The 26,873-nt window shown below is 33.2% G+C and overlaps 1 protein-coding gene across 4 annotated transcripts in view; it reads right to left on the reverse strand.

Annotated features, from left to right (window-relative positions):
• LOC127719908 (phosphatidylinositol 4,5-bisphosphate 3-kinase catalytic subunit beta isoform-like) overlaps positions 1–22,819 on the reverse strand; it is a 77,656-nt gene extending 54,837 nt beyond the window's left edge. For all 4 annotated transcript variants that reach the window (XM_052226272.1, XM_052226273.1, XM_052226271.1 and 1 more), the window contains exons 1-9: positions 22,730–22,819; positions 18,911–19,073; positions 16,304–16,399; positions 14,863–14,998; positions 13,418–13,536; positions 11,250–11,372; positions 9,113–9,289; positions 1,504–1,573; positions 1,062–1,240 (exon numbers count right to left, since the gene is read on the reverse strand). In XM_052226272.1, the coding sequence (XP_052082232.1) occupies positions 1,062–1,240; positions 1,504–1,573; positions 9,113–9,289; positions 11,250–11,372; positions 13,418–13,536; positions 14,863–14,998; positions 16,304–16,399; positions 18,911–19,057 (1,047 nt within the window). In that variant the 5' untranslated portion in view covers positions 19,058–19,073; positions 22,730–22,819. The remainder of the gene's footprint in view (positions 1–1,061; positions 1,241–1,503; positions 1,574–9,112; positions 9,290–11,249; positions 11,373–13,417; positions 13,537–14,862; positions 14,999–16,303; positions 16,400–18,910; positions 19,074–22,729) is intronic.
• Between the last annotated feature and the right edge of the window lie 4,054 nt (positions 22,820–26,873).

A 26,873-nucleotide genomic window follows, 5' to 3' on the forward strand; every position in this document is an offset into this window, starting at 1 on the left:
TATTGATGCATGCCTATTTGGTAATCATTTTTTTTTTTAAACAACACACAGGATTTTTTTACATGTCTTATCATAATATTAACACTGAAATGTGCCCAAAAAATATTTGAGATCCCTTTCAACAGATGGCACTATACCTGAAAGACAAAACAATGTCATCCATATGATCCAATATGTTATGGAAAGAATTTAGTCTGTTTGGTTCATTTCTGTAGCTGTACTACTATTTACAGCAGGCCATTTTAGAATTTTAGAATTAACCTTGAGGAGAAACACAACTAATTCATTGTCCCATTACTTTCTATGTTAAATCTCTCAAATTTAAGCAGACACAGCTCTTTTGTCTTAAGTGACAATCATTACACGTCAAAGTAACACTTTATGATGTCTTGTACTGAAAAAATCAACATACCTTTAATTGCATATAAGAGAGTATAGGTTCCCAGAACTTGGGAAGTACCAAAACAGGTACTTCAGATCTGAGAAACAGGGAAAATATACCCTCCTTTTTAAACTTCATACTACATGTATTATTTTGCTATCAAAATTATAAGTCAAAAAGGTTTCTACAATGATCACCAGTCATTCAGCTTTCATTTGATACAAAAACAAGTGAAACTGTGAGCTACTGCTCACTGATGATACCCCCAGCCCAAATATTTGACGGTAAACAGGAAGTTGTTGAGTGATTAATCTGAAAACGCATCACACGGTATAGCTGACTTATATAAACCCTGAAACCAAATTTCAGAAATCCTTGTCAAGTAGTTCCTGAGAAAAATGTGACAAAAATTTTCAACTTGGCTATCATGTGTAAAATAATACAAGTGTTCGGTAAACAGGAAGTTGTTGAGTGATGAATCTGAAAACGCATCACATGGTGTAACTTACTTATATAAAACCTGAAACCAAATTTCAGAAATCCTTGTCAAGTAGTTCCTGAGAAAAATGCGACGAAAATATTTATGGGACGGACGGACTGACAGATGGTGGTGTTACAACTTGAGAATGAATAAATCCCATCAAAATTTAATGTATTGAACACTTAACAACCAACTCACTAAATTTCTGCAGTTTTCAGGAACTTGAACATTGCATGCTGTGTGTAAGGTTATATAAAAGTTATTGTGTATGTCCCACACACAATGTCCACTTCTCTTCTCTGATCGCACAGTATTTCTTCTTTCTTCCTGGAAAGAGGTTCTGGAAGATTTGTGTGGTTGTGACACCTCTTGTTTTTCTATAATAACAAAAAAGTATTTTTGAGCAACTTATGTTATAAATATTGTATTAATTTATAAACACTATTAAAACAAGGTAAAACAAGTGGTTGTCGAAATGACAGAATACTGGGTTCTTATTACATTTTCAAAGTGTCATTTTTATAGCAATGAAGGGCCATAACTTCTGAATATTTTCATCCATACTTTAAAGTGTGAAAAGCATAAAGATAAATGAGTCATAGACTTCATATTTTAGTAAAATCATATTTTTAAAACTTGCCTAAGACAGATGATTTAGTCTTCAGCCAAAATTCTGGTGCTGTGTTTTTCACAATACAGGAATAAACATACTGAAAAGAAGAGACACAAGTTAATTTCAAAATAAAACCTTTAAACACCAAAGAAAATATTAAGGTATCCTTTACTAAAAATCTATTATGTAATTAACATATCAATTATAGAATGTATTTTTAAAAGTTTAAAAAAAAAATACAACATATATATTACAACAAATCACAACATATGTCTATTAAAATCACTCTTTATTTAAAAGTATTTTAATTGGCTTTTTTTTTTGTGAGGTTACAACAATAACCTAGAGAACTGATGTGAAATATGACATTCTAATATGACTTGCTGAAATTTCCATACATCTATATTTAGTGTAGACTCACAGATATACATAATAATGGTTGTTTCAGTTTACCTCCCATGTAAATCCACATGTATCGTAACCTATGTGCAAATATTAGGTCCATTTTACTGTGTTAAAACTCTCAAAGCTCCAAATACAGATATTATCCCATTAAATTCCTATATTTTTGCATTATTTGCACATTAATGGATTTTAGCAAGTCAATAAGACGGCTCACTCATTATAGTTACCACATGTCAACATGTGAATTTGATGTATAATAAAATGCTCCGCTGGGGCTCAGCTTAATACGACCGCAGAGGTCAAACCCTGAACAGTTGGGGCAAGTATGGACACAACATTCAAGCTTGATACAGCACTGAATTTGAATTGTAATTAAATATTTGACACAGCATAGGTTTCTGACACAGAATGAATGTGGTCTAAGAACTTAAAAATTCTTAATTTACCTATTCGCACCATATCATTATTATTTGCTTTTATATATAAATCAGAAATAACCAATTTAAAATGGAAAATTTTAAAGAAAAAAAAAGGAAAAAAAAATCCCCCCCCCCCAATTTTTTGAACCCCCTTATGATTCATCACCCCAAAACTCAATCCCAGCCTTCCCTTTGTGGTATGGTACATTGCAGTACAATTTCAGAGAGATCCATACACTTGAACACAAGTTATTGTCTGGAAACTAGAAAAATGCTTGTTTTTTTTGGCCCGGCCCTTTTTGGCCCCAAATTCCTAAACGTTTAGGGCAATTACCCCCAAACTCAAACTCAGCTTTCCCCTTGTGATATGGATCCTTGTAGTACAATTTCATAAAGATCCATACACTTACACACAAGTTATTGTCCTGAAACTAGAAAAATGCTTGTTTTTTTGCCCCTTTATGGCCCCTTATTCCTTAAATTTTGAGGGAATTACCCCCAAAATCAATCCCAGCCTTCCCTTTGTGGTATGGTACCTTGCAGTACAATTTCAGAGATATCCATACACTTAAACACAAGTTATTGTCTGGAAACTAGAAAAATGTTTATTTTTGGCCCCTTATTCCTAAACGTTTTGGGCAATTACCCCCAAACTCAATTCCAGGTTTCCCTCTGCAATACGGAACCTTGTAGTACAATTTCAGAAAGATCCATACACTTACACACAAGTTATTGTCATGAAACTAGAAAAATGCTTGGTTTTTTTACCCTTTTTTGGCCCCTAATTCCTAAAATTTTGAGGCAATTACCCCCAAAATCAATCCCAGCATCCCCTGTGTGATATGAAACCTTGTAGTACAATGTCAGAGAGATCCATACATTAACACACAAGTTATGTCTGGAAGTTACAAAAATGCTTACTTTTGGCCCCTTTTTGGCCCCAAATTCCTTAACTGTTGGTACCATAACCCCCAAAATCAATCCCAACCTTTCTTTTGTGGTATTGAACCTTATGGTAAAATTTCATAGAGATACATTTACTTAAACTAAAGTTAGAGTGCGAAAACCAATGTGTCAATGACGCCAATTTTTGCGGTCGTATTAAAATCAGTTGAAAAAGGCTTAACTTACTGATGGTACATTTTGTAACCAAAAAAATTGTAAATTAAATATTAAAATGTTTGGGTTAAGAATTATGAGGAACAAGCATTCTGAGAGTATTGCATGGCAATACATAGTCCCCTACCGGTTAAAAATTCATTGTAATGGAAAGAAATTCCAACTTGATCTATATCTTGTCATGGTGAATTTAACTACATAAAAATATCAAGTCAATATCTTCAATCATGACGAATAAAACTGTTGAAAACTGATTATTTAAGTGAATTTTTTATGTCCAAAGACCATAACTCTGCACAAAATCATCAGACCGGAACAAAATTCGAACTTGATCTGTAACTTGTCATGATTAAACTACATACTAATTATCAAATCAGTATCTTCAAGAATGACAAACAAAAGTGTGGAAAACTGATTATTTTAGTGAATTTACACATGGCCTGGGCGATGATATTCGTTAATTATATCCCTCGCTAACACTCAGGATCAATTTGGATATCATGGTCGAGGCCATGTGAAAATTTCCAACAAATCTATGGCTTCCATGAATTATTTCTTAAAGGAAATATATCCTTTATCAAAAATAGATTATTATCTAAATAAAAGAGTTCACTTCATCCAAACAAATTTTTAATATATAGCATTCAGAAAATTAGTTTATACAGAATCAATAACAAACAAACCTACCACTAAATTCTTCAAACAATTTCCCAAAGAAAAGGGAACAAATCCAAAATGTCATTTATCATTAATAAAAGTATCTTTTAAAAATCTTTTAAGTACTTTGTCAAAAATTTAATTCTAGGGAAAGGGCTTTAACTGAACAAGGAGAAAAGCTAAAATTGTGAAAATTGAACTTGACCTGTAACTTGTCATGATAAAACTATACACCAAATATCAAATAAATATCTTCAAGCATGAAGAAAAAAAGTCTGGAAAACTGATTTGCTGGACTGACAGATTGTCAGACAGACAAACAGATGGACGGAGTGCAAACCTAAAGTCCCCTTCGACTTCGTCGGTAGGGGACTAATAAGCAAATTTTTTGTTATTAATTTTTAGCTTTATCTTAAGGGGTAAAAGAGAACATCCACACAAAGGGCACACTTATCTTCCCTTTGGTTTTTAAATTACTGTATTTGTCTTATTAGAATGAAATAATTCATGCAAGCCATATATTTGTTATCATTTTCACATAGGCGGGCATTTATATTCCTTATTTTTATCCCTCACTGATGCTTTGGACAAAATTAGAATATAATGACCCAGGTAGGAAGCTGATGAGTGATGGATGGTAAATAAAACAGTAGAGCATGCTCACAATAAGATTGATTTCAAATTTTAGAAAGCCTTGATTTGTAGTTCCTGGGGAAAATGTGACCAAAATGTTATGAGATGAAGGTTGGAAGTAGAATGTAAATTTGCAGTTAAACTCTGCAAGACAACTTTGATATAACTAGCTAGAAAAGTTCACTTTCTAACCATGATTTCATGTTTAATTTTACTTATGGATTCAAAGCCCTAACTGGGGTACAACATAAGCTCTTCCTTAGCAGAGGGTCTGGATGGGGTTTACATAGATGCCAACCCCCTTTGGGTGCAATCAGTAAAAAGGCATAAAAATATCCATAATTTGTGTCTTTTTCCAGTTATATTTACGTAAAATCTTATAATAATCATATGAACAACTGGGCACACAGTGATATGATTGATTGAATATTGGTTGCTTAATGTCCAGAGGCAAATATTTCATGCATGTTCAGGAAGAGAACAAATGAACAATAAATACAAAAGGTAGATCCTTTAATAGAGTTCGTCCAGGATGAGGGTCGGGAAAATTTACACTGTCACTGGTAAATGAGAGTATATGGGATATGGGACAGAAATTTAGCATTACAACAGGCCACCTACGGACCTATCAAAGAGTTGTTTCAAGGATTCTTAACGTACAGAGTGTGTAGCGCTCTTTCTTCAAGAGGCATATGAATTAATGTCCCCATTCCAACCAGACGTGGCTGCGTACTTGTACATCCTCCACAGCCAAACGGATGCCCCACTTTGGCAAAAGTATTACTGCCTATTGGAAGAAAACCTGTAGTGACCATATTTCTATTCTTCAGTCACCCTTTTGGGTGGCACTCGGTGACAAAATGATTTCCTTTATTTATCAGAACTACAATTCAAAGTTGATGAGCAAATGAGGAACACTGACCATCACGCTAAATGGAAATATTTTTCATTATATATGCAAAAGGCATAATGGTCCAGATTTTAAGTTTCCTTCTTTGCTTCAGAAATTTAAATTGTTCCTCCAGACATTGAAAATTGAAAACAAAGACTTGTTTCGTTCATTAATTATTCAGAATTGTACAAGAAATAGAGAGATCGTTTTATACTGGCAGTCCTGATTGATTGTTGGTTGCTTAACGTTGAGTGGCATATATTTCATGCATGTTCAGAACCAGAACAAGTAAACAATAAATTCAATAAGGAGGTCTTACAATAAAGGATGTCTGGGATGAAGGTCGGGAAAAATTCAGACTATCACTACCACAGGAAAATGAGAGTATATTGGATAGAGACAGAAATTTAGCCTTGCAACAGGCCACCTACAGACCCCTCAAAGAGTTGTTGCAAGGGTTCTTAACGTGCAAAGAGTGTGGCAACCCTCTCTACACGAGGCATTGGATTTAACGTCATCATTCTGACTGGATGTGGCTGCGTACTTGATACATCCTGCACAGCCAAACGGACACCCCACTTTGGTGAGGGTTCTACTGCTGGTTGGAGGAAGACCAGTGGTGACCATATTTCTATTCCCCAGTCACCCTTGGTAGGTGTGTGTGGGGGGGGGTAGTCCAGTGAAACCCAAAGAAAAATAACAGTCCGAACCATTCAAGCGCTTAATGTTACACAATTCTAATAAAAAATGAAGCTTCACAATTATCAATAAATTGCTTTGCCGAGCACAGCTGGATATGACCGCAGAGGTCCAACCCTGAACAGTTGGGGCAAAAATGGACACAATATTCGCACTTGATACAGGTCTGAATTTGGATTGTAATTAAATATTTGACACATAATAGGTTTCTGACACAGAATATCTGTAGTCAAAGAACTTAGAATTGGTTATATGATTTGAATTTATATTCAATTTTTTGTTTTTGTGCAATACACTATGCTGTTGCGAATTGACCCTCTCCCAAAAAAACAAAAAGAAATTTACCCCCCCCCCCCCTTTTTTTGCAATTTCTATTTAACACACCCCCCCCCCCCCCCCCCCCCCTCCCCAATTATTTTTTTCACCTCCCCCCTTTTTTCCAAAAAAAAATTCTTTCCCTCAAGATATGGTCATAATCTCAATTCAAATTTCCAATGGAGTTTGCAACCATAGTTACCCATTTAAATACATCATAAAAGTCTTAAAATAGAAAATGACATACATAATCATGGCTAAAATTAATATACAGCATAATAGTAATTTCTAAAAATAAATTGACAGTTAATCACCTCAAGACAATACAACATTTCTTTATACATAATTTAACCCTTTCAATGCTACACAAAAAAATAGAAAAATGGCTGCTGTTGCTGCATTTTTTTTGTGCTCATTTATTAGAACAGTATATTCCTTTTCAGACTGTTGTATCTTTTTTATTTTTAGAGATACAAAGTTAATGCATGAAAAATGCTCAGGAGAGCATGAACTGTAATGTTATGCAATTGTTTTAGTAAAATTTTCATCGCGCTACCTACATTTTCAGGTAATTAACAGGTAAAAGCCTAAAAGGTGTAAATTATTGTATTTGTATTGAATTTTGAAAAAAAAAATCTTCATTTATTTTGTTGTTTTATCTGCAATATAATAAAGAAGACACCTGCTGCTTGATTCCGTAGCGTATTTGCACCATGCACAACATATAATGTAAACGTGGCGCAAATAAGTGGCTCCGTCCGCAAATTTTCAGTCAACCTCCGTTTCCTCCCCTTTTTCTATGTCTCGTAAAGATCGACCAATATATATTTTCCACACGAATTGAATGTAATTAACACATTGAGATAACAGGAAATCTTTCAACTATTCCTCGTTGTCATTTTCGCCATAGAAATGCTGAAATATTTCCATATTTACAGCGTCTTTTTCGATTTCCGCCATTTGCATTTGTCAAAATATTTTTCTTTATTTTTCTTCTACTGCATGCTTTTACCATTAAAATTCCTGCGATTTCAAGCGCAAACAGGACCTTGTATATCCTCGATTCATACGGGGAAAAATTAGAGAGGATCCGAATGAAAACCGCAACATATGACGCAAACAGCAGTGGCGGGCGGTGTACGTCATCGCGGCATATGCCGTGTATAGCGTTGAAAGGGTTAGAAGCAGTGTAAGGGAGGTAATCCAAACATAACATTGTACTTTTTTTTAATTGTCCATTAACCAGGAAACCCTTGTTTATCCCCCTTTTTGCCCCTAATTCCTAAACGGTTTGAGCCATAACCGCCAAAGCCAATCTTAACCATCCCTTTGTGGTATGGAAACTTGTGGTATAATTTCAGAGAGATCCATACACTGTTCCACAAGTTATTTCTGGAAACTAGAAAAATGCTTATTTGGGCCCCTTTTTGGCCCCTAATTCCTAACCTGATAGGACTATACCCAACCTTCCTTTTGTGGTAATAAACCTTGTGTTTAAATTTCATAGATTTCTATTTACATTTACTAAAGTTATTGTCCGGAAACCAAATGTCTTCGGACGACACTGACGACGACGTGATACCGATAAACGACCGCAAAATTTTTTGCGGTTGTACAAAAATGATTTATAAACGGAGAACTGATCTGGACAGGTAATAAACGTAAATCCATAACAAATAGACAGTTAATCGTAACACCGTAATTTTGGTCCAAAATTCGTAACAATTACCGGAAAATCGTAATGGTTGGCATCTATGGGTTTACAGAATAGAGAATAATGGGCAAAATGTGTAGAAACAAGGCCAACAAAAATAAAGAATAGAGAAAAATGGACTAAAAAAATAAAGAATAGAGAATAATGGGGTGTTCAAATATAAAAAATAGAGAATAATGGTCAAAATAAATAAAGAATAGATAAAAATGGTATAAAAATTTAAAGAATACAGAAATGAAGGACCCCCATCCAAACCCTCGTAGGAGGGGAAAGTGTTATTTCCTGTGACAGAGCTTGCACACAATACTCCAAGTAATGCAGTTCTAATGGTATTGATAACCAGATATTTAATGTCATTTCTGATATGCTAGGTCGATGATTTAGCAAATTATATATTTAAAAATTAAATGTTTCTTTTTGTAATTTTATTTGGGTGTAAAAGCATTGATTGAAGCAAATTTTATATGAAACACTTATTAAAAATGTGTGCACGATTCTCACTTACATAACCCAAAAGAATTACAAAAAGAAGCATTCAATTCATTTATTTACATTTTTATGCTACAACCATGAAATTACGAGTATAGGAAATTTTTCGTTTGTTTCCCTATGCATTGTTGTGAAGTTATCTAGCCTCGCTTTCAGCCAAACAAAAGTATGGATTCTTATGATGATTATCATGAATGGCTGATTAACGTCCAGCGGCAAATTATATGCATATTCTAGATGAAGGATTCTTATGAAACATACATGTAATGTAATTATGTATGAATAACTTCTCACCTTAAACATTACCAGTGGATTATCACCATAAAGAAAATCATTCATTCCGAGAACTTGAAGAATATAATTATTGCAGTCTTTAGTTTTCAGTCCTGATTTGCTTGACCATTTATCTACTGTCATTTTCACTAACTCATCTGGTGTGGACAATTTATTGACTCTCAATTTGTATGAAGTCTGAAAAATAAAATTACATTGTGTTTTTATCTATTGACAATTTTTCAGTGTTCTATAATATGTAATATTCAATATTAACTTGTGTTCATTCTTTTCATAAAGATCTTAAAGATGCCAATTTCCTTGGATGATGAACAACTGTATTATTCACTTTATATGCTATTGCATTATTCTAAACTAACCAAACCAATGTAGCACATTGACTTATATGACAAAATATGTGGTAAAATACATGATTGATCCTGATTTAATATGAACCCATATACCTTTCCACATTCCATGTTCATATATGTGATTCTTCCGTCGGGAGTCAAAATCTCCCGCTTTTTAGACCCTCTTCCGTCCCTCCCGTTAAAATTTGAAATCTTCGGCTTTTTGAAAATGTCAACCTCGAAAAATTTTCAGTTGTCATTTTTGTTTACAAATTTGTTACTGACAGAGAAAAAGTCTGAGAAACTCGAAATTGATATAAGAAAAGTCAGAGAAAACGGAAGTCACCATTTCCTGTTATTGTTTTTGACAATAGCCTCGAGTAATCAATGAAGGTGTTAAGGATTAGACTGTATATACAGCAATAAAAGATTATTGGCAATTACCTGGTGATCAACTAGCAAGTTTAAGACACACGCCTGGATGATTAAAAGTGAAATACTGACAATGGATTAAGTTGTATAAACAACGACTTTAATTTGATGCTGTTGAAAACATTGAACAGTTATATTACTGAACCTCAAAGACAAATGTCTTAATAAACTCAAATATGGTATTTATGCCTACCACACTTGTTGCAAAGCTGACTATGGTGACCCTAATGACTTAACCAAACATATGGAGACAGCTACCTACCAGAAAGCTCACAACTCTATCAATTCAACACCACTGTTCAGTAGTGGTACCAAAATTGACAATGTAGCTTAAGCAGAGATACTTTTTACCAACTATATATGATGGCTTATCACTTTATCTCGAATTATATATATAATAAATAGATATTTGAAAATCCCTTATCTTCTTTTTCTATTAAGTAAAAATGGCTATGGAGTTATACAATCATTAACAAAAAAGGAAAATATGCAGTTTAAACAACAAAAAAACATTGCGTTCGTCGATAAAAATGTCGATAAAAAATCTCCAGTTATGAGGCCCAAACTCCAGCTGAAAATTTCTAAATCTCCAGTTGTGGCTTGACAACTCTGTCACATGTCTGCATGTTAGGTAGCAATAAACAGTTAGGAAAAAATATTAAAATTTCCCCTCATAAATTTTACCATCCCCTTTTCATTGCCTTCTTGCAATATTAAGCTTACTGTTTGTGTCATATATGTGCATATGTATGTAATCAGAATCTTCCATAGATTTCATATCCAGTATATAAAATGGTAAAATATAATTTCTTTTTGTTGTATCCATGGCAACAATCTGCAATTTTTTGTTATAAAATATAGCAAAAAGGGGGGAAAAGATATCACATATTTCCCCAAAATTTGGCCAAAAGTAGAATTTCAATCACTTCAAGTAATACCTTTTCTGAAACTGTTTACATATATCTTTCAATTAATCCAATGAAAATCATATGTCTTTCGTCTCATCTTTTTGTAAAATTGCGTCAAAAACTTCGTGTAGAAAAAAAAGTGTTTGTAAACATTACATTAATTTCTGGACCGATGACCGGTCTAGCTGTGAAAATATGAGTCAAACAGAAAATAGCCCATAAAACATGTAAGAAATAATCTTGATGTTCTTATAAACCACCTTTGAAGGCTAAATTAGTACTCAGCTGTCTACCGTAAGACCACCTAGGCAATTTAAAATGATAGGAAATTCCCAATGCCATAAGATACTATCAATTTTCTAAAAGTTTGTTTAAAGTTCAATTTCAAGAGAGTGGATAATGTGAAAGTGTTACCATTTTTATTATGGTGAATAGAAGCGCCCTCTTTAAATGGCAACATTGACTTACCCCAGTTTCCTCTACAATCACAGTCAATACAATATGATTGATAACAATGTTCTCTACATCTGGTGGCAGGTCTCGGGTACTTCTTAGTCGACATGGATGCTTGTATTCAAAATAAACCAACCCCTGGTATATAAAAAAAAAAGAAATCAGTTACACTGTTTTCTGCTCAAATTTTGCTAAATACAGAACTACAGTTTAATTGATAGTGAACTGATTTTTAGAACAATATTGTTAAGTAGGGATGTCAACGAGTATGGGAATATAATTAACAAGACAAAGATAATGAGGTGGTGGGTTTAACGAGAATAAGGCAATGACCAACAAAGAGTCAAATGCATATTATTGTTTTACCACTTTGTAAAAATTTTCCTAGCGAGTACTGGAATATCGTTTGTTAAAACCAACAAGTACCCGATTGGTAATTCCGCACTGAGTTGACATCCCTTCTGTTAAAAAATTTCAAGTTGATATTTTAGTTGCTTTCAAAAAAATCCATTTAAAGCTGAACTGAGACAAAGACTTCTAATCTACATAGATTATTCTTTCTCAGTCATTGCTTTATTTGGAAAAAAGCATTCTGTGAGTATTGCATGGCAATACATAGTCCCCTACCGGGTAAAAATTCATTGTATTGGCATCCACAGTATTTGTTAAAAATTTTATGAGGACTGCCATCTGGAGAGTCAAAACTTGTACATCTTTTTTAGTATGTTATTAAAGGGAGATGACTCTGTAATTCTAACTTGATCTATAACTTGTCATGGTGGAAACTACATAAAAATATCAAGTCAAAATCTTCAAGCATGACGAAAAAAACTGTTGAAAACTGATTATTTAAGTGAATTTTCTATGTCCAAAGTCCACAACTCTGTACAAAATTATCAGACTGGAACAAAATTCCAACTTGATCTGTAACTTGTCATGATAAAACTATATACTAATTATCAAATCAATATTTTCAAGAATGACAAACAAACCTACCACTAAATTCTTCAAACAATTGACCAAAGAAAAGGAAGAAAATCCAAAATGTCTTTTTGTCTTTTAAAAATCTTTTAAAAAATGAGTTATTTCCTTTTGAACAGAAATCTACTAATAATATAAAGTATTTCATCAAAAATCTAATTCTAGGGAAAGGGCTTTAACTGAACAAAGAGAAAAGCTAAAATCGTGAAAATTGATCTTGACCTGTAAATTGTCATGATAAATCAATACACCAAATATCAAATCAATATCTTCAAGCACGAAGAAAAAAAGTCTGGAAAACTAATTTGCCAGACTGACAGATGGACAGACAGACAGACAGACAGACGGATGGAGTGCAAACCTTAAGTCCCCTTCGACTTCGTCGTTAGGGGACTAATAAGTTAAACTAGCAAGTACTTCTGGCTGACAAATTTCTGTTCTGCTGTTGTTTTATAAAATCATGATACAAGTGCTGTCCTTTAAATAAATTTAAATCGTCTATTGCCTTGGTCAAATTCAAAGAAGATCTGTGTGCCTTAAAAACATAACAAATGATCTATAATGGGTTAAGATGCATTTTTGTTACATTCTTGTGGATTCTTTATTTTTGTGGATATTAATTTTAGTTGATTGAAGAAAAATTGTATTTTCTTGGATATTTGATTTCGTGGTTTTGCAAAAAGTTGTATACAAGCCTGTTGTCAATAATTACTTTGTTGAACATTTAAATTTGTGGTTTCCCTGCACCCACGAAATCAACGAAAATTGGTATCTCATGAATATTAGTGAATCCACAGTAGTTGTGAAAAAAAATCAAGTTTTAATCAGGACTGCCATCTGGAGAGTGAAAACTTGTACATCTTTTTTAGTATGTCATCTCCCTTAACATACTAAAAAAGATGTACAAGTTTTCACTCTCCAGATGGCAGTCCTGATTAAAACTTGATTTTTTTTCACAACTACTGTGGATTCACTAATATTCATGAGATACCAATTTTCGTTGATTTCGTGGGTGCAGGGAAACCACAAATTTAAATGTTCAACAAAGTAATTATTGACTACAGGCTTGTATACAACTTTTTGCAAAACCACGAAATCAAATATCCAAGAAAATACAATTTTTCTTCAATCAACTAAAATTAATATCCACAAAAATAAAGAATCCACAGTAAAAAGTTTCAAATGTGATTTAACAGACTTACAGTTGGATCCTGATTGGCTTGCTTCAGTATATCGTTGTTACAATAAGTGGTCATTTTCTGTCTAAACTCAGATATTTCTGCCTTACTCACTGAATGCTGAGCTTGAATGTAGTTAGAACCTGTTAACAAATTAGATATGGTCAGTGGTTCAAAACAAGTAATGAACTCTGTAGCTAGGTATTAATTTATTTTTAACATACTTATCAAAATCCATTAAAGAGGAATTCTGCTTTTCTTTACACATACATTAATAAAACATTTAGGTAGATGATAACCTACAATGTCTTGCAAGCTAAAATAACCAAATTATTTTAATGGTAATGAGATGCTGTGATTGCTGCAGATGTGATGCAGTGAAGTGATAACACTCCTGACTTTACAACCTTGTCTTACACTAACTATAGAATACAGCAAGGCGGGTCAAGGATTTTTGAAAGGGGGCGTAATTTCAGACAATTTCTTTTTAAATATATACTGTGGGGCGGAGCGTTGCCTCAAAATTTTTCAATGATTTTATACAAAAAAACTTTATAAATCGTGAAAAACATAATTTTTTTTTGGCATACAAAAAGGGGGGGGGGGGATTTTCTGGTTTTGCTGTATAAATGTTTCATACCTTAAAAACTGTTTGACGGAAATTTCATTAGTTGAGGGATCATCAAAACAGAAAGTAGGCGTGACCTTTGTCAGATCCTTGAATGCAAAGCTTAGACACACGATCTGTGTTTTAATCAAATTCATCTAAGATTAAACCACAAAAAAATCCAGCAGCATTCAATGCTTAAAGCCTTGCTACAGGATATCAATTATTTATTTGTCATACTTTGCTCTAAATATTCTATTTTACATTTTTATACCAAGTACTTAACCTTAACTAATCAGCTTTCATACTAAAAATCCATAACGCCAGTAACTCAATTCCATCTTGTGTCAAAATTCTAATTGATGTGAACATTAATCTTATTCTTAAAAACAAGAATGAAAGGATGCTTCTTTTCCCTGAACATTTAAAAAAGGTAGATAATATTTCACTAATTTTTTTCAGAACTCACCAGACATTTTATTTTTTGAAACAGAACTTCTCAAAAGAGCTGTTCTTATCAGTGATGCTCAAACCAATTATATAAGCTATGAATGTTGAAGAGCAATAACACAAATAAAACAAAAAAGACAACACCAGCTAAAAACACCTGTGCATATGGAATATTACAACAGCTTACTGTAAATTCAGAATTATTGCAAGGTTTTTATTAATGCGAATAATGCAACTCCTTGAGTATTGCAATAATAAGAATTCACATTCTTGTATCTGATCCATATATCTATATGTAGTTTTTCCTAAATTCGCAATAATCAAACTCACATTTTTATTCATTCTTAAAAAATTGCAATAATAAATGCATGCAATAATTTCTGAATTTACAGTATATAGAACAATGATATACCTTTCATGCCAATCAAACTGTTAATCTGTCTGTCAATTGTTTTACGTTTGTCGTCAGCAGGTTTCTCCACTACTTTAAGGAAAGATGCAGCCAAGCGTAACTCCACTATCCCAACACTTTCATCCATAACATCCTCCTGTGAAAATACATTATAGAATTAAATACTGTTTTATTAAAGACAATTCTTACTGAGGATATATCTATGATAGTGACCAGTAATTCTATTGGTCTCATTTGTCTTTTTATTTCACAATAATTCAATCAAATGCAAAGACTTACTGGACGAATTAAGGTGGTACCTAACACTACAGGGAGATAACTCTGTAAAAATCAGCTAAACGTTTTAATCACGTTGTATTGTTAAGGAAATATTAAGCTTCTCATTGATCAAAATTAGTGTTTGTCAAACTGCTATATAACCAATGAAATTTTTCTGATAAAGTGGTTGGTTCAAATTTTTTGAAATTTTTATATTTTTGTCAAAGGGTTGAAGTAAACATTTTGTCAAAATTTTATGAAAATTAAACGAGCCAAATTAATATTAGTCAAGGTGTTTGGTACCACCTTAAATTACTAGAATAAACAAAATATCTAACAGATTTGTACACAGTAAATGTTGTGTCGAGCTGAGTAATTTACAAAACAGTATATACATTGTACTGTATATGGTTATGTATTTGTTCCAAGTTAGATGGCTTGCTAGTGGTTGTCTCCCTTTTTGTAGTCAAAATTGAAGCTTTATTTTTTATAACCTTCACTCTCATATTTAATAAAAGAATAGAGTTCCAATTTCCCCCGCGTTGCACATACTTTATCTATCCAAGGTGTAAGGGCAATAACTAAAAAAAACACTTTTTTTTTTCTTTTTTTTAAACTTTTTATAAATATCTTAGAGAAATGAAGGCTTCAGAGCAAACGCAATGCAATTTCCATTAAAATTAATTTTTCCAAGTGGCATATTAACACTTTTAAAAATAATTGGTTGGCATTGATTTTCGAATTTGTCCGAGAAATTGATGATATAAACCTATAACATAGTTTTTCATAAAAATCTGACAAGAATTGTACACATGAGATTATTACATGATAGTATTAAAAAGCCAGTGATTTGTAATTTTTTTAAATGACCATTTGAGCTTTGATTGTTGATACCTTGTGGTAATAGTAATTAAATACTAATTTGAAATTTTAACTAAAATAAGGGGCCATATTTGAACCTTATTGAACCAGGACTCCTTTCAAAAAAATTGACACTTTAAAAATGGACACCCTTTATGAACTCCCATCCTTTTCCAAAGCCACAAAAGCTAGAGATAAGTTTTATATCAATTAATTGAAAAGGTATACAGTAAATGAAAATCATGTAAAATTTTTTAGGATGAATCATTAGATTGAGAGTGATCTATCAAATAATACAGGATCAACAGTTCATATATATTACCTTTAGTCCTTCACTGCTAATGTAAAGAAAGCCATATTTGTCAAATGTTGCCAGCTGCTGGAACAGTGGGTAATTTGCAGCTTGTTTCCATAGTTCCTGAAAATATGTATTACCAGAGATTGATTAACTCCAAGTTGACATCACTATCTTGTATGGATATGTTATGATGTGTGCCACATGTGGAGCAGGAACTGCTTACCCTTCCAGAGCACCTGAGTTCGCACCCAGTTTTTGGTGGGGTTTGTGCTGCTCAATCTTAAGTTTTCTGTGTACGGTAATGCTTTGTTCTTGTTGTTTGTCTTTTCGTCCTTTCTCTTTTTCCCCAGTGTTATATTTATTGGACTATTGATACGAACACCGTTGGCTCCTTCTCTGTCTTTTTAACATATTTTTATTTTCTTATTTCAAATGAAAGTTGTTTGGAGAGTGATATATTTTCCTGTTCATTAAATTTTACTTACTGTTAGTTCAGAAATTATTTGTGGTGTTTTTATCAAGACAAAAAATGCGACAGGTTCATGTTGGCAATAATAAAAACTTGTATTCATAAATTCAGCAGTGAATTTTTTTTCACAAAATTTTTGGCATCGCATTAAATAGATCTCACATTTTTTACCAGTAATCAGTGATTAGGAATAATAAATGCACACATCAATTCAACTAGATTGTTATATCAAAGTGCATGTGATAATTTGTATTTGCTAAACAATATCAGTGGTACATATATATGTGTTTACTAGTGACTATGATAAACAAACAAATTACAGTTGTAGCTTTTTTACCTTGGGAGGGAGTTTTTCATGTACAAGAACTCTTCAGGCCTGCTTTATTTTCTAATATTTTTTCAAATAGTTTGCAATTAATTAAACACATTCAATATACAGTCATCTCTGTATTTTTGCTTTGGTTCTTTAGGTAAAAGAGCACCACAATGGGCATCAAAGACTGGGGTGTTTTGAAAGTTAAGTTTCCAAAATGAGATAGAAACTAGAGGCTCTAAAGAGCCTGTGTCGCTCACCTTGGTATATGTGCATATTAAACAAAGGACAAAGATGGATTCATGACAAAATTGTGTTTTGGTGATGGTGATGTGTTTGTAGATCTTACTTTACTGAACATTCTTGCTGCTTACAATTATCTCTATCTATAATGAACTTGGCCCAGTAGTTATAGTGGAAAATATTTTGTAAAAAGTTACAAAAATTTACAAAATTTATGAAAAAATTGTAAAAAATTGACTATAAAGGGCAATAACTCCTTAAGGGGTCAATTGACAATTTTGGTCATGTTGACTTATTTGTAGATCTTACTTTGCTGTACATTATTGCTGTTACAGTTTATCTCTATCTATAATAATATGCAAGATAATAACCAAAAACGACAAAATTTCATTAAAATTACCAATTCAGGGGCAGCAACCAAACAACGATTTGCCTGATTGGTCTGAAAATTTCAGGGCAGATAGATCTTGACCTGATAAACAATTTTACCCCCATGTCAGATTTGCTCTAAATGCTTTGGTTTCAGAGATATGAGCCAAAAACTGCATTTTACCCTATGTACTATTTTTTAGCCATGTCGGCCATCTTAGTTCGTGGGCGGGGTCATCGGACACATTTTTTAAACTATACACCCTAATGATGATTGTGGACAAGTTTGGTTAAATTTGTCTCAGTAGTTTCAGAGGAGAAGATTTTTGTAAAAGATTACAAAAATTTACGAAAAATGGTTAAAAATTGATGATAAAGGGCAATAACTCCTTAAGGGGTCAACTGACCATTTTGGTCATGTTGACTTAATTGTAGATCTTACTCTGCTGAACATTATTGCTGTTTACAGTTTATCTCTATCTATAATAATATTCAAGATAATAACCAAAAACGGCAAAATTTCCTTAAAATTACCAATTCAGGGGCAGCAACCCAACAACGGGTTGTCAGATTCATCTGAAAATTTCAGGGCAGATAGATCTTGACCTGATAAACAATTTTACCCCATGTTAGATTTGCTCTAAATGCTTTGGTTTCAGAGATATAAGCCAAAATCTACATTTTACCCCTATGTTCTATTTTTAGCCATGGCGGCCATCTTGGTTGGTTGACTGGATCTCCGGACACATTTTTTAAACTAGATACCCCAATGATGATTGTGACCAAGTTTGGTTAAATTTGACCCAGTAGTTTCAGAGGAGAAGATTTTTGTAAAAGTTTACGGACGACGGACGACGGACGCAAAGTGATGAGAAAAGCTCACTTGACCTTTCAGGTCAGGTGAGCTAAAAAGGTGCATCAAATCTTAAATGTTAACGTCTTCAGATTCCTACATACTTTTTAAGGTAAAATCTGACAAAAGTACTGTAAACAAACTTATTTTCACGGATACTTTATTTCAAGTTTAGCCCTTTTTAGCCGACTTCTCAGTGATTTATTTTTTCACAGTTTTCTAATTTCCTTGATGTTTTTATATAAGGGAAGACCCGAATGTAACATATTCGCCATAAATTATATTGGTGTTATTTTTCTACTAGCGAAACTCAAGAAAATTAGTTGGTTTACAGTATTACCTTTAAAATCATATAAAGTGATATAATTTCCTATTAAACAGTACCTGTTTTATTTGATCAAGTGGTCTATCTATGTCTACCTGTAATGGTACACATATACCATTAGGTAAGAGGAAGTCAATATCCAGCTGTCCAAGATCATTCTGGAAGGATGTGACATCCAGATCTGGGGACACTATCACAGGAGGCATGGCCACTTACAGCAATCTGAAAATAAAGAAGATTGATAAAAGACATCACTATGACTAACATAGGGTACTATCACAGGAGGCTGATGGCCACTTACAGCAGTCTGAAAATAAAGAAGGTTGATAAAAGACATTGCTTACATGACTCAGGGTAGTATCACAGGAGGCATGGCCATTTCATCAGTCTGAAAATATACTCATCATAGATACCAGAATTAATAAAATGCTTCGCTGGGCGCAGCTTGATACGACCGCAGAGGTCGAAGCCTGAACAGTTGGGGCAAGTATGGACACAACATTCAAGCTTGATACAGCACTGAATTTGGATTGTGATTAAATATTTGACACAGCATAGGTTTCTGACACAGAATGAATGTGGTCTAAGAATTTAAAATTTTTTAATTTTCCCTTTTCAAACCATATCATTATTATTTGCTTTTATATATAAATCAGAAATAACCAATTTAAAATGGAAAATTTTAAAGAAAAAAAAAAGGAAAAAAAGGAGAAAAAAAATCCCTCCCCCAAATTTTTTGAACCCCCTTATGATTCATTACCCCCAAACTCAATCCCAGCCTTTACTTTGTGGTATGGTACCTTGCAGTACAATTTCAGAGAGATCCATACACTTGAACACAAGTTATTGTCTGGAAACTAGAAAAATGCTTGTTTTTAGACCCCTTTTTGGCCCCAAATTCCTCAACCTTTAGGGCAATTACCCCAAAACTCAAACCAAGCTTTCCCTTTGTGATATGGAACCTTGTAGTACAATTTCATAAAGATCCATACACTTACACACAAGTTATTGTCCTGTAACTTGAAAAATGCTTGTTTTTTGCCCCTTTTTGTCCCCTAATTCCTAAAATTTTATGGCAATTACCCCCAAAATCAATCCCAGCCTTTCCTTTGTGGTATGGTACCTTGCAGTACAATTTCAGAGAGATCCATATACTTGAACACAAGTTATTGTCTGGAAACTAATAAAATGCTTATTTTTGGCCCCTTATTCCTAAACGTTATGGGCAATAATACCCTCAAACTCATTCCAGCTTTCCCTTTGTGATATGGAACGTTGTAGTACAATTTCAGAAAGATCCATACACTTACACACAAGTTATTGTCATGAAACTAGAAAAATGCTTGTTTTTTGCCCCTTTTTTGGCCCCTTATTGCTAAAATTTTGAGGCAATTACCCCCAAAATCAATCCCAACATTCCCCTTGTGATATGTCAGAGAGATCCATACACAATCACACAAGTTATGTCTGGAAGTTACAAAAATGCTTATTTTTGGCCCCTAATTCCTTAAGTGTTGGTACCATAACCCCCAAAATCAATCCCAACCTTCCTTTTGTGGTATTGAACCTTATGGTAAAATTTCATAGAGATCCATTCACTTAAACTAAAGTTAGAGTGCGAAAACCAATGTGCCTTCTGATGACAACGACAACGACGACAACGTCATACCAATATAGGTCCGCAAAATTTATAAAAAGTTTGCAAATGTAAAAAAAGCCTCCTTCTCACAGGCACACCCCAACATGAAAAAGTGTATGAAGTTGAATAGCATAGAGGATGCAAAAACAATAAAAAGCATCGCTTATAATAAAGTTGCTGTATCTGTATTATACAGCAAGACACGTTTGTTTCACTTTTCAAACCTCTGTTCATAACTCTCCAAGTTTTGACAAATTTAAGGGGGTGGTCATAAAAATGACTTTAAGTTCAACTGCTTGCCATTTGTGAAAAATTCAAATAAAATCTAAACCCTGACAATATTCACACTTTTATAAATATAAAAGTTCTGGCTTGAAAACTGTATGTGGAATGAGCCTAAGACAAACCATGTTCCCTTCATGCATAATTTCCCCTTAGGCTAAATAACAAAGGTCAAAAGCTCAGCAAAAAGCTATACAGAGTTTATGTTTGTAAATGTTCATGTAAACCCGACTTAAAATAAAATTCTATTCTTTTTCTATTCTATTAAGGTCAACATCCTGTTATTTGTGGAAATTAAAAAAAAAAAAACAATATCCTGATAATAACACACCCAAAAATAGCATGCTTAGTATATGTACAAACACCCTGCAATTTAGGTTTAAGCTTAAAATTTGTAGGAGGAGTTAGCTGGAAAAACCATGTACCCGATGTTGCCCTGACATTTCATGCAGAAGGCATAAAAATGTAGATGCACAATGGTATTTTGTAAGACACAGTATGTTATAGTATATAATAATTTAATATGGAAAATCCCAAAAATTCAAAAAAGATGTGCATGATGGCAATTTATTTGTAAGAAAAATTCTGTAAAGGTTGCAATTTAATCCAATTGACTGTACAGTGACCTATAATTGATTGTATCTTCATCAGTAGAACTCTGGTGGATAGTTATCCCATTGGTAATATGATACCACATTTCTTTATTTTTATAAACATAGAACTGAGGACACAAGATGAACTAGCTACCAACTTATTTGTAAATCTGGTTTAGCCTATGTCTTGCTTTAGTATTTCATATCTTAAAGCTTATATTATAAACTTTGGTTAAGTGACAAATGAAGACAATAATATATCGATCATTCTATGTTTATATATATATATATATATACAGCAAAAGAGTTACAGTACACATGTTACATAGACTCATACCCAGTGGGACATATATACCACCTCAGTGGTCTTGTAGTTAAGCATGCCCTCCTGGAATGTGGGAGGTCGTTGGTTTGACCCAGATAAGTCAAACAAAGATTTGAAAATTGGTATTTGCTGCTTTTAGGAATGAGCAAAGACTGGTTGGCTAGGAGTCAGAATAATGTGTCCTGGTAGCCTCAGTGAGGGCGGTGAACATGTCTTCCTTTTCGGATGTTACCTAGCCAAATAGCTGCTTGTTAAAAATCCTAATCAGCGTATTGGCCTTATACAAAACAGGGTTCATATTAATCACAATTATTATGTTCTTGTCCTGAATATGCATCGTTTAATATGCAGAGTTAAAATTACACAGTGTATTCCCAATAGAATAAAATTTATAGTAGTAATTTCTATATTATTTTGTAATGCCTTTTAAGTTCATTATCAATTTAAAAAACTACATTATATGTTCCACTGTGATAATGATGATGTGGGACATATATACCTGCTTTTGCAGTATTGGGAATACATTCGTTGTGTAATTTATACTCAGGTTTCCCCAATTATTGCATAGGCTAGTCAACACATGCATGTAAAGTCACGGGGCCCTAAATAAGTATACATATCCCTTCAATGAGATATATGACTCCAGTGATGTATCACTTTTGAAATTCTATGTTTAAACAAAAATATATTTTGAATGTTCTGATAGACAGTATGTGTTCTCCTTTTGTGAATTTTAGGATTCATGGATATACTGTGATGCTGTATTTTTCAACAGATCATGTCATAAAGCATATATTACCTCAGAATTTCTTGCTTGGTTTGTTTTAATAAGGAAAGTAAAGAAGTCTACTAACGTACCACAATTAACACAATGAAGCTTGACTTTTGTTTCCGTGATGGTATGTCATGTATGTAGTCTACAGAGAAACAGACTGTATAAAGTTTACTAACTTTTTAACCGTTTTCTGAAGTTATTTACAAAAGAATTATAATGTGTTGAATACTTTAAACTGAAAGTTCTTATTCATAAGAAGTAAACCTGAAATTCATGAAGGCTGTCATCTACATTTAACCAACCAGACAATACATTTAACTGTACATATTTGTCAACAAGGATGCTATATTTCGGATGAGGAAGTAAGACCGAATTACACAAATTGTCACGAAAAATAGGTCACTTTTTATTATTTGTAATTTTATAAAAGCAAATATATATTAAAAGAAGTACGACAATGCATATATGAATCGTGAACATGAAGATTATTTCTTTCATAATTTCTAATGACTTTTCACAAAACGTAAAATGAAATTTTTTTTTTTTACAAAGCATCTAAGGGAGGTAAGTAGAAAAACAATAGCTAAAAACGCGGGAGTTTCGATGTAATAATGTATGAGCCCTGAAACTATTATACTATAAACTATATTTTAATATGTCCCAGATGAGCCATACAAGAGGGTCTTCATTGCTTTATTGTTTAATGTTTAGATCATTTTCTCTATCTTTATATTTTTGCCCAATATTCTCTTTTCTTTATATTTTAGCACCCTATTATTCTCTGTTCTTTTTGTACTACATTCAGGGCCCGGTTGTGTGAAGGCATGTAGGTAATTGCCTCCTATTGCTAGCCGACCAAAAAAATAATAGTAAAAAAAATGATATTATTTGAGAGTTCTTATCTTGACACTGTATGCCTGTCATGACACCGTTTTAACATCTATCGTGCTCCGTGACCTCTTAAACATGCCACGGCGTGCACGTCAAACCCCATTCACACATTTACAGAGAATCCTGATTTGTATATCAAGTTATTTAATCTTCTGTACGCCGAAGACACAATTATTTTTGCGGAGTCGACAGAAGGGTTACAAAAGGCTGTTGATGTGTTTGAGCAATATTGTTTTGAGTGGAAACTCACTGTTAATGTATCAAAAACAAAGATAGTGATTTTTTCAAAGAGAAAGTTTAATAAGAATGTTACTTTTAAACTATGTAATGAAATTATTGAAATTAAAGATTCATATGTTTATCTTGGTCTGCTGTTTAATTACAATGGAAATTTCTTTCAAGCTCGGAAAAAATTGGTAGACCAATCTCAAAAAGCACTTAATGCTCCAGTTTACAAGAAGATACAAAATATCTCACTTCCGATTGATTTACAGTTGAAATTATTTGATGCATTGGTGGTTCCTATTTTGACCTATTCCTCGGAAATATGGTGTATGGGGAACTTGGAAGATTTCCACTTGAACTGCATATCAAGTTAAAAATGGTATGTTTTTGGCACAAGCTAGCAACAAATGATAAAAAACTATCGGGTAAACTGTATAAGTTACTTTGGTACATGCATGAGCATGAAGATTATAATTTCAAGTGGTTTAATTATGTAAAATCTGTGTTTAATGATTGTGGCTTTTGTGAACTAAATAATATTCCGGGGCAAGTTGATTATAATTATAATATTAAAAGTAATGTAAGGCAGCGTCTCCAAGACGAGTTTATTCAAAAATGGTTCTCTGATATAAACAACTCATCAAGGGGGGGGGGGGGGGGGGGGGGGTGTTATTTACACTTTAAAGAAGAGTTTTGCTTAGAACCATATCTGTTAAAATTAAGACGGGGTCATAGAGTAAATACATGTAAATTAAGTGTATGTGATACAAAGCTTCCCATCGAAACAGGAAGATGGAGAAATGTACCGCGAAATGAGAGAATTTTGGGGATGTATACCACTATATATGTAAATGTACCAATTGTCAAGTTAAGGATTTAAGGGGGAAGTTCATACCTCCATATTATTTAAAATATCTAAATGTAAAAAAAGTGCTAGGCATGCTTAAATATTGTAATAGTAATGTGCTGTCTAAGCTGTCAATTCTTAATCAAAAGATATATAGAAAAGATGCTTGTCTAATTTAATACTGTAATAAACAAAGACTTAATTCTGAAGATGTATAATTCAACAATGTATACTTTTTGTATTATGAACTATGTTGTAATTAATATTGTGTATAATATGCTCCTGTTACGCAGTCTTCTGCGGCTGAGTTTTCTTTAATAAACTATGAAAACTATGGAACACATTTTATTCATCATGCTTCCAAAAAATTGTCTTTGCATTCGTCTTTACAATCCACAAAAAAAAAACTTATCACTTGGCATTTCGATTTCAGTATAACAAAACTTAATACAGATTGAAAGCAGAGGCGGATTAAAAGGGTTTTCCAGGGGGCCGTCCCCTCCCTTTTGTTGGAAAAATTTGGTTGATTATTTAGGGAATTACTGGAGCATGACTGGAGCGGGGTCCCTCTTAGGCAGTCAGTGCCCCCCTCCCCCTTATGAAAATTTCTGGATCCGCCACTGGAAAGCTGGACCAGGGACACACATACACATATATGTCCGTCTGGCTTGGACTTGTCAAGATGAGAATTTTTCAATACTTTTGTTTGGCATTGCGAAGTAAAACATTTTTTGTACCCTGTCGGTTGTACTGCCTAAATCTTGCCCTTAACTGTCAGCATAATTCGGGTGGCAATTCTAGGTACAATCACGATTACCAGGTCATCAATGCGTCAAGTAAGCGTAGAAATATTAGGGAACCTGTTATGAAAGATAAATGCCAAGTTGCCGTTGAATTTAAGTTGATACAAAAATAAGAAGATGTGGTATGATTGCAATGTTATGAAGTTCAAAACCAAACCACTATCGACAAGTCAGATACTTATTAAGGCGAAGTACACATCATTGGATGATATTTCGGATTTTGACGAAATGTGGTATGTAATTAAAACCTGTTGAACTGCATTTGAATATTGAACAAATGGTACATGTTATAGATATTTCATATCTTTTGGCCAATTTTGCGGTGTTTCGTAAATTTTACCATAGTTTTTGGTGAATCAATTCCGTCAACATAATTTGTTTTAAACTATATGTTATCCCTGTGAACATATTCGGTTTAATGATATGAAAATATCAGGGGTCACCAGATCGTTTTTGCAATCTTTTAAAATCATTTTAAAGTTTGAGAGATGTATGAAAAAATATGATAGATTACGATATTGCAGCATGGCGTTAAGCTTATTTTATTTTTCGACGCTTTTGTTAATTTTTTTACCGAGACTTAATTGATTTTTGACTGAACTTGAAAACGAATCCGTGTAATCAGTGGCTGGAATTTCGAGAAATTCAAGGTGCATACAACGTATTTTATCAGTGCTTTTTTACATTCATTCTATACATTTATAGATCCTTTCCAGATTGTTTTATTTGATATTATCTCTAAAAAATATACACATTTCACTTTTTAGATATTCAGACGCAGTTCAATGAGTTCCAAATACATTCAAAATTTAATATAAAAAAGTTCTTACTTGGGTAAGACCGCTGTCTATAGAACTTGAATCTGAAAACTGTGACCTTGTGAAGATTTATATCCATGTTCGAACACTAGGTAAATTATTTCTCCAGAAAAGTGAAATTAGAGCAAGTTAATAAGAACTAAATTATGACGTTGACACATGATGGTAATAAACTAACAATGTTCAAATATCTTCACTAAACTTTAAAAGCTAAATATTAGAATGTGAATTTGGTATAGTAAATGAAATTATCAGTGATGTAGAATGCAGTTTCAATCATGACGTTTAACATTTTTTTTTTTTTTTTTAAACCAAGTCAAAATATCTCCAAGGCAAGCAAGATAAAACATAAACATTTCTCATCATCTGGGGGTCTGTAAGTTCCCAAGACCCCTGCATATTCTAATGCCTCCTATTATACAAGTCTAATTAACAGCCCTGTATTTATTCAGCACTTTTTGACCATCATTATCTATTCTCGGTACACCCCCTCCAGACCCTCGTTTAATAATTCTTTATTTTCAAAAGACTGAAACACAGTCAACAGGACAAATGCAAAACGGAGAAAAAGGACAGCAGATAATGAAATAATACAAATAGATAAACCGGGTTTGTACTAACATGAGCAACACGACGGGTGCCACATGTGGAGCAGGATCTGCTTACCCTTCCGGAGCTCCTGAGATCACCCCGAGTTTTTGGTGGGGTTCGTGTTGCTCAGTCTTTAGTTTTCTGCGTTGTGTTTTGTGTGCTGTTGTTTGTCTGTTTGTCTCTTTTCTTTTTGGCCATGGCGTTGTCGGTTTGTTTTCGACTTATGAGTTTGA

This window comes from Mytilus californianus, unplaced genomic scaffold (assembly GCF_021869535.1).
Source record: "Mytilus californianus isolate M0D057914Y unplaced genomic scaffold, xbMytCali1.0.p SCAF_11, whole genome shotgun sequence".
Classification (NCBI taxonomy): domain Eukaryota; kingdom Metazoa; phylum Mollusca; class Bivalvia; order Mytilida; family Mytilidae; genus Mytilus; species Mytilus californianus.